Genomic DNA, 15,323 nt, shown 5'->3' with positions numbered 1-15,323 from the left:
AACATAAAACCCCATCTCTACTAAAAATACAAAAATTAGCCAGGCGTGGTGGCGGGCACAGGTAATCTCAGCTACTGGGGAGGCTGAGACAGGGGAATATCTTGAACCCAGGAGGCGGAGGTTGCAGTGAGCCGAGATCGTGCCATTGCACTCCAGCCTGGGCAACAGAGCGACACTTCATCTCAAAAATAAAATAAAAAATAAAATAAAAAAGTTTCCATTTTCAGAGGATTCTGCATTTCAGAGTTATTAGCCCTTTAATGCCGGCCGTGCACCTCATAGGGCTGTTATCCACATCAAGATGCTGTGGAGGGAAGCAGTTTCAGAACAATCAGTGATGATCACTACTGTGAATCCACTATTCATCAGGTGCCCCATCGCTTGCTCATGGGCTCCTCACCAGAGCTCTAAGCCACAGGAGCTATTTTCATACCCCATATAGGTCCATCCTATAATACAGCCAGGACAGAGATGAGAGACTCAGGCCTTCTGACTTTGATTCTGCTCTTTCATCTCGTTGTGCATGCAGTTAGAGAAACAGGCAAAAAGGAAAATGAAAGTGCACAGCTGGAGCCCATGATTTCCTGGAAGAGCCCGAGAGTTTGGCTTTTTTTTCTCCTGCAGCACTTAACAGAAACCAGTTTCACAATCAATTCCTGTTCAAAGGCCACCCTACTCTTCCTATCTGTCTTTCTCCAGCCCAGACGCTCACAGCCTCCTGTAGGACCAGGGGGCCTCGGAGAGTCAAGGACAGAGGTTCAGGATCTTCCTCGCCCTCGGGACCCGAGGCCACAAAGGAGAGCTCCGTGGAGAGAAGGTGAGATGGCAGGCAGAAGTTGGGGGAGAAGGGGGCTGCTGCTCTAGTCCCTGAAGGACAAAGCCCCCAAGGGGTTAGCTTTAGGCACCTGACTCAGGAAAAAGAGCTGCTGTCCAAGCAGCGGGGTTCAAATGCCAGCCAGAGCTTGGGGAGAGTCTGAGGATCAATTTCTCCTGTGTTAAACCTGGTAGGTTTCTGTCCCTTACAGCCATTTGAGGGTTAAATCAAAATGTGATAAAGCATGTAATGTGACTAGCCAAGCTGCATTTGCCCCTCCACTGCTGGGGATCCAAGGGCTTAAGCAGAGGTGATCTGGCACTTAGAAAGCAGGTGATTTCAGCTGGGCGCGGTGGCTCACGCCTGTAATCCCAGCACTTCGGGAGGCCGAGGCGGGCGGATCACAAGGTCAGGAGATCGAGACCATCCTGGCTAACACGGTGAAATCCTGTCTCTACTAAAAATACAAAAAATTAGCCAGGCGTGGTGGCAGGCGCCTGTAGTCCCAGCTACTCAGGAGGCTGAGGCAGGAGAATGGCGGAGCTTGCAGTGAGCCAAGATCATGCCACTGCACTCTAGCCTGGACGACAGAGCAAAAAAAAAAAAAGAAAGAAAGCAGGTGATTACATTAGCCACAGGGGTTTCTCTAGAAATTCAGTATAGGAATGGTTTAGGGGTGTCATTTCACAAGAAAAAGGGTGCTGGGTGAGTTGTCCAGAAACTGCAAAGCCAACCTACAGAGTTTTCTAGATGTAGGTTTATGTGAAGTTGTTTGGGAAGAGGGTGAGGGAGTTTGTGATAAATATTAGGGTGACTAGGCCAGGCGCAGTGGCTCATGCCTGTAATCCCAGCACTTTGGGAGGCTAAGGCAAGTGTCTTGTTTGAGCCCAAGAGTTTGAGACCAGCGTGGGCAACATAGTGAGATCCTCTCTCTAAAAAAATCAAAAATTAGCTGGGCGTGATGGTGCACACCTGTAGTCCCAGCTACTGGGTGGATAGGGGGGTGCTGAGGTGGAAGGATTACTTGAACCCAGAAAATCAAGAATGCAGTGAGCAGTGATCACACCACTGCACTCCAGCCTGGGCAGCAGAGTGAGACCCTGTCTCAAAAAAAAAAAAAAAAAAAACATTGGGAGATTATCTTGAAGCTGTGTTTTCAAAGTAAGCAGACTTTTCTTACTTAGATTGTGTATCTGAAGAAGTTGGTTTTGCGGGGGAAGGCAGGTAAGGAAAGACTGTCATAAATATCCTATAAGCTTTCTAATGAAAATAATGTCTCAAATCCTCTCCCAATACAACTCTCATCTCACAACCACCGAGAGCAGGTCAGAGGGGAGGGAATGGGATCTGCTCAGACGAGTTTCCTGCTGTTACCTTTGCCCTGAATCCCATAGGACTAATGTAAAAAAAAAATGGGAGAGGTACTGAGGGACTCTGGTGAAAAATGGGGTTCCAGACCAGGGTCTCTCACCCCCGGCATCCTTGTCATGTTTAACCAGGTGATCCCTGGTTGTGGGGGCCGTCCTGTGCATTGTAGGGTGCTTGGCAGCATCCCTGGCGTCTGCCCACTACATACCCTCTCCAGCTGAGACCATCAAAAATGTCTCCAGATATTAGCAACGTCCCTGGGGAGCAAATGTGCCCTGATTGGGACCGACCACTCCAGACTCAGCGTGGCTGGAATCGTACAGGCTCTCCTGCTTACTGTGTAACACTGACCTCCCTATGTCTCAGTTTGCACATCTGTAAAATGGGCATAATCTTGGCATCGATTTCACAGGGTCACTGTAAAGCAGGTAGATGTATGTCTGGTGAAAGTAAGTCCTTAAAGGTGCCAAGTCCCTCAAATCAAACCGAGCTTCACATACCAGAGAGGGGAGAACGTTTTTATCTTTGACACATTAATTCTTTTTCATAGACTGCCCCAAAGAAATAACCAAACATGTAGACACACATCTATATAAGGATTTTAACCAAAAATTATAAATACAAAATTTAAAACTAACTGAAAACAACCCAAAGTTTCAACAGTGAGAAAGTTACTGAATGTGTAGTGATACATTCGTATAATGAAATGCGACACGGTTTCTATATATCACCTGGGGAACTACTACCATACAATGTTTTTTTTTTTTTTTTTTTTTTTTTGAGACGGAGTCTTGCTCTGTGGCCCAGGCTGCAGTGCAGTGGCCGGATCTCAGCTCACGCAAGCTCCGCCTCCAGGGTTCATGCCATTCTCCTGCCTCAGCCTTCCGAGTAGCTGGGACTACAGGTGCCCACCACCTCGCCCAGCTAGTTTTTTGTATTTTTTAGTACAGACGGGGTTTCACTGTGTTAGCCAGGATGGTCTTGATCTCCTGACCTCGTGATCCACCCGTTTCGGCCTCCCAAAGTGCTGGGATTACAGGCTTGAGCCACCGCGCCCAGCCCCAACGATACAATGTTAACTGACAAGAATTCACACAAACTACCTGAACAGCATTCATTTAAATTTTTGGTTTGTAAAATAAAATGTCACTAGTTTTTATTTCCATGTGGTGAGTGTACAGGTGGATTTTATAATTTATTTCTAAATTTTCAACCGTAAACTTGTATTCATTTAAACAATTAGAAAATGAATGGCTATAAGAATTTGTAGGGGGCCGGGCGCGGTGGCTCAAGCCTGTAATCCCAGCACTTTGGGAGGCCGAAGCGGGCGGATCACAAGGTCAGGAGATCGAGACCACGGTGAAACCCCGTCTCTACTAAAAATACAAAAAACTAGCCGGGCGAGGTGGCGGCGCCTGTAGTCCCAGCTACTCGGGAGGCTGAGGCAGGAGAATGGCGTGAACCCGGGAGGCGGAGCTTGCCGTGAGCCGAGATCGCGCCACTGCACTCCAGCCGGGGAAAGAACAAGACCCCTCCCAAAAAAAAAAAAAAAAAAAAAAAATAAGAATTTGTGTCCCAGGCTGGGCACGGTGGTTCACGCCTGTAATCCCAGCACTTTGGGAGGCTGAGGCAGGTGGATCACCTGAGGTCAGGAGTTCAAGACCAGCCTGGCCAACATGGTGAAACCCATCTCTACTAAAAATACAAAAATTAGCCAGGCGTGTTAGCACGTGCCTGTAATCCCAGCTACTCGGGAGGCTGAGGCAGGAGAATCGCTTGAATCTGGGAGGTAGAGGTTGCAATAAGCCAAAAATTGTGCCATTGTATGCCAGCCTGGGCAATGAGAGCAAAATTCCGTCTCAAAAAAAAAAAATTAATTAATTAAAAATAAAAAAAAAATAAAGAATTTGTGTCCCTTCAGAGTATGTGAGGGAGGATTTTTTTTTTTCTAACTTTTTACAAGTGGAAGGGAAGAGGATGAGAGAAGGGAGGATGAGCTGAGCAAGAAGCCATGTCTAGGAAATGGCATTTCTGCCGTAAGTGCTGGACCAAGTACCAAATGTAGGGAAGAGATCCAAAGGAGTATATTGGCTTCCCTGCTGTCAGAAAGCACCACAAACCGGGTGGCCTCAAACAACAGACATTTAGTGTCTCACGGTTCTGGAGGCTGGAAGTAAAAAGTCACAGTGCTGGTAGGGCACACTTCTGCTGCAGGCTCCCGGGAGACCCTCTGTGCCTTTTGCAGCCTCAGTGGCTTCTGACAGCACGACTCTAATCTCTGCCTCTGTCTGCGCGCGGCCTTCTTTTCTGTGTCTCTCTCTGTCACCTCTTCTTCTTATAATGACACCAGTGGTGGATTTCAGGGCCACCCTAAATCCAGGATAATTTCACCCGGAGATCCTTCACTAATTTTAACTACAAAGACCCTATTTCCAGATAAGGTCACATTCTAAGGTTCCAAGCAGACATGAATTTGGCAGGGGAAGGGGCACACTATTCAACCTGCCTCACAGGAAAACTTTTTTTTTTTTTAATTGCTTAACATATCACAGACAGCCACGTGGCAAAAAATATTGATACAAAAAGTATGAAGGGACCTAGAGAAAAGCAAGCTTCCACTGGTTCCTGACCCTTAATCTCATCACTGATTACTGCTATTAAATTTTTTTTTCTTTTTCTTTTTCTTTTTTTTCGGAGACAAGGTCTCACTGTTTTACCAAGGCTGGTCTCCGACTTCTGGGCTCAAGTGATCCTCCTGCCTCAGTCTTCTGAGTAGCTGGGATTACAGATGCAAACAACCATGTCTGGCTACTTTCCTCCCACTTCAGCCTCTCAAAGTACTGGGATTAAAGGCATAAACTGGCCAGGCTTGGTGGCTCATGCCTGTAATCCCAGCACTTTGGGAGGCCAAGGTGAGCAGATCACTTGAGGTCAGGAGTTGGAAACCAGCCTGGCCAACATGGTGAAACCCTGTCTCTACTAAAAATACAAAAATAGCCGTGCGTGGTAGCAGATGCCTATAATCCCACCTTCTCAGGAGGCTGAGGGCAGGAGAATCGCTTGAACTCGGGAGGTGGAGGTTATAGTGAGCTGAGATAGTACCACTGCACTCTAGCCTGGGTGATAGCACAAGACTCTGTCTCAAAAAAAAAAAAAAAAAAAAGAAAAAAGAAAAAAAGCATAAACCACTGCATCTGGCATAGATGCTTGTCTATATAGTCACATTTATCTTTTATGTGTACAAATGAACCCTGCCTTTTAATTTACCAATGCATATAGGAGATCCTTCCACATCTGTTCACATGAATTTGCCTCCTTTGGTTTAATGTCTGCATAGGATATCATTGTTTGATAGGCCATAGTTTTTTTAATCAGTCTACTTTAAGTGGAAATTTAGGTGTTTTTTTGTTTGTTTTTTACTATTAATAATGTTACAATACTTTTTTTTTTGTACTTGCCTGCCACTTTAAAAAAAGTTTCTATTTTGAAATAATTATAGATTTACATGCAGTTATAATAAATAATACAGAGAGATCCCATAGACCCATTACTGAGTTTCCCAAGTTTAATTTACTGCAATTTTCTCACATGTGGACGTATGTGGCTACCGCTAATCAAGACACAGAACAGTTCCATCCCAAGGATTCCTCTTACAGCCACAGACATTGCCTTTGCCTTTGTGATTTTGCCCAACTTTTTAGTTCCAACTTTTTTCGAGTCACTGTTTCAGTTGTATCTCCTGTAAGAAACATACAAAGTAGTTGGGGGTTGCTTTCTAAGCCAATCCGAGGTAAGACACTATTTTTATCCTATTCATAATTGTGAAAAATGCAGAAACTAGTTGCTCCCGAACATTTATTGAGCTAGGCATTTTACTAGCTATTTTACTTATCTATAAGTTATATCTTATTATCTCAAACTATTTCTCTTTTCTGAGAAGGGAAACGTACAGTGGTATCTTGAATGTCTTGAAACCCCAGAACAGGTAAGTGGTAGAAAGGGGCTTTGGATCCATACTAATGAGAAGGCCTTCTTTCTCCTATAGAAAGGTAGTACAGCGTCTCTTCTCAGCCAGAACACCTGTCATTCTGAATATAAGGAGGATCAGAAACATGCTATCTCCAGCCTGCCAAGGTATGTTTTCTTCCATTCCAGCTAGTGTCACTGGCAGGTAAAGCAGAATCTTCGTAAGATAAAGATGGAAAGCAAGATTCAGAATGTTGAAAAATACAGGGAGACACAAAGGCTGTCAATCATATTCAAATGTTTCACCCTGGATTCCAAAATGCCATTCTCTGTCAGTTCTCTGTGTGCTTCACTAGCTGCTCCTGTGTTCCATCTCTTGTTCTTCCTCCTCTCTTTCCTCGGGTCCCACTGTTGGAGTGCTCAGGACCCAGTTCTTTGACTGCACTTTGTCTCTACTGTTACTCTTATCCTGGGGTTCTCACCCAAGTCATGATTTCAACTACTTTCTGCACTGATGGCTCCCAAATTTGATCTCCAGCCAGAAACAGACTCAACATCACTTGGCTGTCTAACAGGTTTCTCAAACTTAACCCATCCCACACTGAACTCTATCACACCCCACGACAAACACATATCCTACCAAAAAAACCACCCCTTCCCATCTCAGTAAATGAGATCTTCATTGTAACAGTTGTTCAAGGCCCAAAAATATGATGTTATCCTTGACTCTACTCTCTCACCTCCCACATGCGCTGGTGAAACCTGTGGATTTCTGCAAATCTAACTGCTGCCATCACCCCTACCAACATAGAGCTCCTAAAATTTTTACCTTGTAGATAGAAGGACTGGGGGACTCTTATTCTGTCTTAGTCTGTTTTGTGCTGCTATAACAGAATACCACAAACTGGGGAATTTATGAAGAAAAGAAATTTATTTCTCACAGTTCTGGAGGCTGGGAAGTTCAATATCAGGGTGCTAGCATCTGGCAAGGACCTTCTTGCTGTGTTATCCCATGGCAGAAGGCAGAAGGCAGAAGGGCAAGAGGGTGTGTGCGAGAGAGGCGAAGGAAGGAGGCTGAACTCTACTACTACCCTCAATACTCACACCAATTTACTTCTTCTGGTCACCAAAATGTGTGAGTTTTTCCCCCTACACCAAGCAATTCTCCACTTCTTGATGAGAACAAACTTGGCATCCTACAGTTTAACTCAATTCAGACACTATCTCCTTGGAGATACCATTAGATCCCACCGGTTAAGGGCTCAGTCCCATAAGACTGCCCCTACTTCAGACACCAGTTGTAAGTGGTGGGTCCCCAGGTTACCCACAACTTTTGTCCAATGTGGTGACACATGGAAGATTTCCACACCCCCTTCCTCAGTTTCAATAATTTGCTAGAACAGCTTGCAAAACTCAGGGAAACATTTATTTACAATGACCAGTTTATTATAAAGGATCCAACTCAAGAATGGCCAGATGGAATTGATGCACAGGGCAAGATATGGGGGAAGAGACATGGAGTTCCCATGCCCTCTCTGGGCACACGACGCTCCAAGTATCTCCATGTGTTCACCAACCCAGAAGCTCTTTGAATCCTGTCTTTTTGGGTTTTTATGGAGGCTTCCTTACACAGGCATGACTGATTAAAGAAACTATGGGCCATTGGTGGTTAACTCAATCTCCAGTCTCTCTCCTCTCCTGGAACTCAAGGGCTGAATATTCCAACCCTCAAATCACCTGGTTGTTTCCCCAGACGACCAGTGCCCCCATCCTTAGAGGCTTTCTAAAGTCACCTCATTAACATCAACTCAGGTGTGGCTAAAAGGGCCCGGTTATGGTTAAGAAAAGATGCTCTTTTCACCTTTATTGTTTTCATCACCAGGAAATTTCAAGGGTTTTAGGAGCCCTGTGCCAGAAATGGGGATGAGAACCATATACACACACATACACACACACACACACACATATACACACGTATATGTAATTATATATCTATATATAATTATACTTATAAATCACAATATCACAACATATTATGTTTTTGGGAGTACAATTTGTACAAAGGGGCCTTGTAAATTACTGCTTTGTTCGGTGAAAATGATCCTTTAATCATTACTGTCCATGTGGTCATAATATTTGTGAGAGAACAGAATACGCTACTCCGAGATACGCCCCTTTGGCATAGGGATTCTTGAGGTGAAGGCAATTAAGAAGAAGCAGATGCAGGAAGGCTCTCTGTCCTCTCTCTATTTGCCTAAAAGTAAGACCTAAATTTACAAAGGTCTTTCTATCAAGGATAATAAAGGTTAACCACTGAGAACTTTAGACCTTTATGGGCCTGGAGATGGTACCAGAGGAAGCTGCGTAACAAACTTTATTGACTAGTCTCTTTCTATTCTTCATTTCGTTTTTATTTGTCTACCCACAGTTTGGTGGCCCTCAAGATGCAAAGTCTTTTTCTTCATCTTGTCACTTCTCTAAAATTGTATAATTCTTTGTTGAGGGTGGTTATATAAGCAGGGAGTTCTAAGCCACTCCTCTGAGAATTGTTTATTCCCTGGTGTCTCCTACATACACTTAAGAGTACATTTCTGTTTGTTTTTCTCTTATTTATCTGTCTTGAGTTACAGGGGTTCTAGTTGAGAACTTAGAAGAATAGAGGGAAAATTTTTTTTCCCTCTCTTATAATATCCATCTAAGAAATCACTCACCCAGGTCAAGATGGAGAACAGGAGATTTCCTTGTACTTCCTCCTCCCAGTCAATAATCGCCCCACCTGAGAGAAAACCATGATTCTGACTTCTACAACCAATTCATTTGCATATTATTGAACTTCATATAAATGGAGTCATTTGTTTGATTTCTTTCACTCAATAATAATGTCTGTGAAGTTATTCCATGTTGTTTGGGTATCAGTAGTTTTAAAAGTTGTTATTGCTATGTAGTATTTAGCTATATAAAAATACTATAATTTGTTTGTTTATTCTTCTATTGATTGATGTATTTGGGTTGTTACCAGCCCTTGGCTATGTATGGGAGGAAAAGTAATTTTTTTCTCAATCCTCATAAGTTCTTAGCTGGAACAGACTCCTGTAACCCAAGACAGATTAACAAGAGAAAACGAAGCAGAAGTGTGTTAACATGTCTATTTCATATGGACATGGGAGAGATCCAGGGATTAAATAATTCTCAAAGAGGTAGCTTTGAATTCCTGTTTCAATACACCTCCAACAATGAACAGTACATTTTTAGAGAAGTAGTCAGACAGTGGAAAAGGGTTTTAAGTCTCCAGGAGGAATACCTTATGGGAAGGCAAGTCAATGTCATCTTTGGTGATCGAACTTTATCCTTTCTGGTAGTGAGGAGATGAGGGACAGCTTTACCTTTGTAAATTTATGTCTTGCTTTTAGGCAAATACGGGGAGGGTGGAGAACTTTTCTTGTACCCACTTCTTCTCAATTGCTTTTGGCTCAAAATAATCCTTATGCCAAAGTGGCATATTTTGGGGTGGTGTATACTGCTACCCTCCAATAAAGAGGTCACAATGTATTGAACTGACTATTTCACCGCATGCATTTATTGTGTGTAAGCTACACCTCAACATACAATTTTAAAATAATAGTTTGCAAATATTTAGTATGCTATATGGTTGTTATTTTGATACCACAGAATCCAAAATCCCTCCACACCTGAATTTCATAAGGTTTCATCATATGTGCAGTAATGTTGTTTTTCTACATTCCTGACCAGAAAATCATTTGACTCCTGGGGACACAGATTTGGTGCCACAGATGCTGCTGGACAACCAGGCAGAGGAAGAAAGTGAAGCTGGTGTTGGTTTGGAAAGGTAACCCAAAAGGCCTAGTCCCCAGGGAGAGGGCTGGTTCTGTTGAAATGCTGCAGGCATCCTCACAATAAGGAATACATGTGCTCTGATAGGATTACCTGTGGGGCCTTATCTCCCCGCTGGTCTCTATTACGCATACGAAAATCCGTTCCCCTAGGGAAAAAAATACTTCACAGAGCTTAAGTAAATATTTTGGAGAGCAAGTCAAGATTGAGTCAGTCACATGGCGTTGGGCAATAAGACTCCAAAGATAGAAGTTGCTCCACTCTGGAGCCTCATCTCTGTAACTCTCTTGAAGACAGGAACTCCGTTTCTTCAGCTCATATACCACCAAGGAAGGAAGCCATTTGGTGTTAACAAATTAATGAATTTAAGCCCAGTTACTGGTAAATCAGCCTCCTGCACAATGTGTGCAAGTAACAAATATCTGCTCTGTGAATTAGGTGAATTATGTGTAGTATCTCATGGAACTGAACTGAAATGTTATCCAATGCCAGTAGACATCACCAAGTGATACAGGATGTACTGGAGCAGAGATGTTCACATGTGAGATGCTTGGTTTAATTAAGAAACACATGAAGTCAAGCTTCTGTTAGTTATCAGCCATGCTAAAACCAAAACTCTACAGTTAATATACAGTGGCATTGTTGATCTTTGCAGCTACGTATCTATTTGCTGTTTCTTTTTGTCTAGCATACCTTGAGGAAACACAAAGATCAGGGTGGGCTAAACTATGGCATCTTTTATGTCTAGGGTTCTTCATCAGGACCACCCCGCTTGCCTTCATCCCACCCCTTCCCCATTGCAAGCCCTGGTGATCTTCTGCTCTGTTAACTGATTTACATCTGTGGATTAATGGATAATTGGGCCTAAATTTATTAATTCATTAATACTTAAAACATATGCTCGATGGTATATTTAGTTTCTAATCTTTCCCACTGAGGAATTCTGTGCATGTGTGTGTGGAAAGAGAGATTTAAAGATAAAAACATTTATGGACATACATATACTTCAATGAGGAGGCCGTGACATCAACTGACAGATGAGAGGAAGGGCAGAAAGCACCAAGTTTAGGACTCAGAGCCCACCCAACGCTCCATCTTTACCTTGCATGTTCCTTTGGGAGTGTCCTCTTTTCTCTCTGGGCTTGAGGCCCCCCACTGAATCATAAAGGAGATGGCCCAGATCCTCTCCAGGGTTCCCTCCAGCTCTGATGTTCTCCTTTGGGCCAGGGCATCTGTTATCACCAGGCCTCCTTGGCTCACCCTGAAAGAAATGCACAAATGGCACCTTACATGAGAAAATGCCCCAAGCAGTAGGCTTTGCTCTCACCCTGATGCAGCTCTCCCTTGAAGGTCAAAGCCAACTGACCTGGCAAAGATCCCTTCGTACTTCGTCCTGTGAAATGTTGGAGGAAGAGAGGTCTGGGTCTCTTTGTCTCAAACTTCTTCCATAAAGGACCAATCCCATCTGCTTGAAGGGTCAAGTAAAGCTGACCAAGAGCAAGGAGAGCATTCAGGACATGAATAATAATTGATCTCAACTCTCAATGTGTAACTCCTGATAGAAGCAGAGGCACACCCCACGTAGCCAGATTCAGGGTCATCAGAGTGGAGGATGTATGACTCAATATGGCCCCCTCCACCCTCCTACTCACTTCTACACATCTGGGACTCTCATCCCCTGCCCACTACCTTGTCTTCTCTTTCTCCTACTTTTCCCAGATCTCTCCCGCCGTTGTTCCCAAGTTCCTCATCTTGAGTGGGGTTTTAACATTTCCCCACTGCCCCTCCTCTGCAGCAGTGCTGTGCTTTCTCTGAACAAGGCTGAAAACATACCTCAGGACTTAATCTTCCTTCCCCATTCCTTGGTCAAGGCTGGGGTGACTCACATTTGTCCTTCCACATGCCCCTCTTACGTGTTTCTTTTCTCCACGGAACCAGTAGTTTTCAGCGAAAGTTGAACTACTCTACAATGCTCTGGGACTTTTCAGGGGATTTTGTAGGGAGGTACAGGGAGGATTCGAAGTTGAGAGTGGCAAGAATATCCAAGAGCCACAAGCAGTTTCCCATCTGGGAAGCTGAAGCAAAATCTTTATTTCATTTCTCCTCAGGGATGAGGAAGATGTTCCTCTGTGTGAAGACGTGGAGCTACAAGACAGAGATCTGTCCCCCAAAGAAAAAAGATTTTTGAGAGAATTTCCCAGATTGAAAGAAGATCTAAAAGGGAACATTGACAAGCTCCGTGCCCTTGCAGAGGATATTGACAACACTCACAAGAAATTCACCAAGGCTAACATAGTGATCAACTCTACTGCTGTCATCTCTGACGCGATGAGCCTCCTGGGTTTAGCCTTTGCCCCAGTAACAGGAGGAGCGAGCCTACTGCTCTCCGGCGCTGGTCAAGTTTTGGCAGCAGCAGCTGGGGTCACCAGCATTGTGAGTGGTATGTTGGAAAAATCCGAAAATAAAAAAGCCCAAGCACAGGCTGAAGACATACTGCCCACCCATGACCAAGAGGACAGGGAGGAGGAGGTAAACAGGGCAGACTATGCCACAGCTGCTGTAAAGATTGCCTATGATGGTGTAAACGTCTTGAAGGGTGCCAAGAAAAACATCCGTGCATTTCAGAAATTCAGAGCTGACCCACACTTGGCCAGTGCTAGCAAGCGTCTTCTGACCACTGGCCAAGTCTCCTCCCGGAGCAGCAGGCAGATACAAAAGGCCTTTGGGGGAACAACACTGGCGATGACCAAGAATGCTCGCCTGCGGGGAGGTGTGATGTCCGTCATCTCCCTTGGCCTTGACTGCCACGCTCTCTCAAAGGGATGGAAGCACCTGAAGGAAGGAGCAAGGGCAGAGCTTGCGGAAGAGTTGAGATCCGAGGCCTCGGAGTGGGAGAGGAAACTCACAGAACTCACCCAGTACTACGAGAGCTTGCAACAGAAAGTAAGGTCAAGGGCCAGAGGGGTAGGGAAGGATTTAACTGGGACCTGTGAAACCAAGTCTTACTGGAAGGGGTTAAGGGAGCATGTGTGGGTGTGGGTGTGGGTGTGGGTGTGTGTGTGTCTGTGTGTATGTAAAGTTTACATGAATGTTTCTTAGGACATGGCATACAATGGCCTTGGAGGTCCAAATAATATCGAGTACATCTTGGAGATGAGGGTGCCTGTCCTGGACAGACCTAGGCATGCCTTCTGTTTATCCCTCAATGCTCCTTAAGGCCTATTGCTGGGAAAAGGGTCTCCCCTGTTTGTTTGTTTGTTTTGAGACAGGGTCTCTGTTGCCCAGGCTGGAGTGCAGTGGCATGATCTCGGCTCACTGCAACCTCTGCCTCCTGAGTGCAAGCAATTCTCCTGCCTCAGCCTCCCAAGTAGCTGGGATTCCAGGCATACACCATCACGCTCAGCTGATTTGGGTATTTTTAGTAGAGACAGGGTTTCACCATTTTGGCCAGGCTGGTCTCTAATTCCTGACCTCAAGTGATCCAGGCACCTTGGCCTCCCAAAGTGCTGGGGTTATAGGTTTGAGCCACCATGCCCAGCCGGGTCTTCCCAGTTTTAACAAAGAGTCACTGAGCCGTAGGGAGAGTTAAGAACTAAATTGTCTCCTCCTCCAAATTCATATGTTTGAAGTCCTAAACCAAAATGTGGCTGTATTTAGAGATGGACCCTTTGGGAGGTAATTAGGGTTGAATGAGGCCATAGGGTAAGGTTCTTGCCCAATGGAATTGACCTCCTTATAAGAGGAGGAGGAAATACAAGAGGACCTCCCCACCCCTGCTGCACACCTGCACTGAAGGAAGGCTATTTGTAGACACAGCAAGAAGGCAGCCACTTGCAAGGCAGAAGAAGAGAGCCCTCACCAGGAACTGAATGAATCAGCAGCTCAGTCTGGGACTTCTAGCCTCTGGAACTGTGAAACAATAAATTTCTGTGGTGTAAGCAACTCAATCTATAGTAGTTTGTTACTATTTTGTTATAGTAACTGAAGATGACTAAGCCAAGGAGGTTATGTCACTCACCAAGTGTCTTAGTCTGTTTGTGCTGCTTTAACAAAATACCTTAGACGGGGTAATTTACAAACAACAGAGATATATCCAGAAATCCACAGTTCTGGAGGCTAGGAAGTCCAAAATCAAGGCACCAGCAGATTCCATATCTGGTGAAGGTTCACTCTGCTTCACAGATGGCACCGTCTTGCTGTGTCCTCATATGGCAGAAGGGGCAAACAAGCCCCCCTGGGTCTCTTTTATAAAGGCACTAATTCCATGCCTAAAGGCAGGGCCCTCATGACTCTATCACCTACCAAAAGGCTCCACTTCTTTATACTATTGGAGGGGCAGAAGGAACTTCCTTTCTAGACCTTGAAGGTTTAAGAATTTGAATCTATAAAACAAGCTGACAATAGACAGGTTAACAGGAGAAAAGGCATATACATTTTTTAATGTGGGCCAGATGGCGGAAGCTTAAATAGCACCCCAAGCTACAGGAAGTGGGGCCTCTGATGGGGAGGTAGAGACACAGGCCATGGGAGGGGGTAGGGGCAGGAAGTGTATGGTGAGCAAAGTTTGCCTTATTACACTGAGAAAGGTAGATCACCTGAGGTCAGGTCTTTGAGACCAGCCTGGCCAACATGGCAATACCTTGTCTCTACTATAAATACAAAAATTAGCCAGATGTAGTGGCAGGGTACTTGTAATCCCATCTACTCGGGAGGCTGAGGCAGGAAAATTGCTTGAACGCAGGCTGTAGGTGACAGAATGAAACTCCATCTCAAAAAAAAAAAGAAAAAAGAAGAAGAATACAGTCATGTATCTCTTGGTGACAAGGATACTGTCAGGCCTCTGAGCCCAAACCAAGCCATTGCATCCCCTGTGACTTGCAGGTATATGCCCAGATGGCCTGAAGTAACTGAAGAATCACAAAAGAAGTGCAAATGCCCGCCCTTCCTTGACTGATGCCATTCCACCACAAAAGAAGTGAAAATGACCGGTCCTTGCCTAAAGCGATGACATTATCTTGTGAAATTCCTTTTCCTGGCTCATCCTGGCTCAAAAAGCTCCCCCACTGAGCACCTTGTGACCCCCACTCCTGCCTGCTAGAGAACAACCCCCCTTTGACTGTAATTTTCCTTTACCTACCCAAATCCTGTAAAACGGCCCCACCCTTAACTCCCTTCGCTGACTCTCTTTTTGGACTCAGCCCGCCTGCACCCAAGTGATTAAAAAGTTTTATTGCTCACACAAAGTCTGTTTGGTGGTCTCTGCACATTGACGCCCATGACAGATACATTCTGAGAAATGTGTCGTTAGGCAACTGCATTGTCG

At 44.7% G+C, this 15,323-nt stretch overlaps 1 protein-coding gene across 6 annotated transcripts in view; it reads left to right on the top strand.

Moving 5' to 3' along the window:
- Positions 1 to 559: 559 nt before the first annotated feature.
- LOC101003773 (apolipoprotein L6) overlaps positions 560 to 15,323 on the top strand; it is a 39,682-nt gene continuing 24,918 nt past the window's right edge. For 4 of the 6 annotated variants that reach the window (XM_031656352.1, XM_031656353.1, XM_017945287.3 and 1 more), the window contains exons 1-3: positions 562 to 817; positions 9,899 to 9,995; positions 12,109 to 12,943. In XM_031656352.1, the coding sequence (XP_031512212.1) occupies positions 577 to 817; positions 9,899 to 9,995; positions 12,109 to 12,943 (1,173 nt within the window). In that variant the 5' untranslated portion in view covers positions 562 to 576. Of the gene's footprint in view, positions 818 to 6,227; positions 6,317 to 9,898; positions 9,996 to 12,108; positions 12,944 to 14,881; positions 15,061 to 15,323 lie in introns of those variants that run through there. The other 2 variants (XM_009217186.3, XM_009217184.4) reach the window with 2 other exon arrangements.

The sequence above is a fragment of the Papio anubis genome, chromosome 16, assembly GCF_008728515.1.
Source record: "Papio anubis isolate 15944 chromosome 16, Panubis1.0, whole genome shotgun sequence".
In the NCBI taxonomy this organism is placed as follows: domain Eukaryota; kingdom Metazoa; phylum Chordata; class Mammalia; order Primates; family Cercopithecidae; genus Papio; species Papio anubis.
The sequence above is the reverse complement of the archived record's forward strand: the minus strand, read 5'-3'. Positions and strand labels throughout refer to the sequence as shown.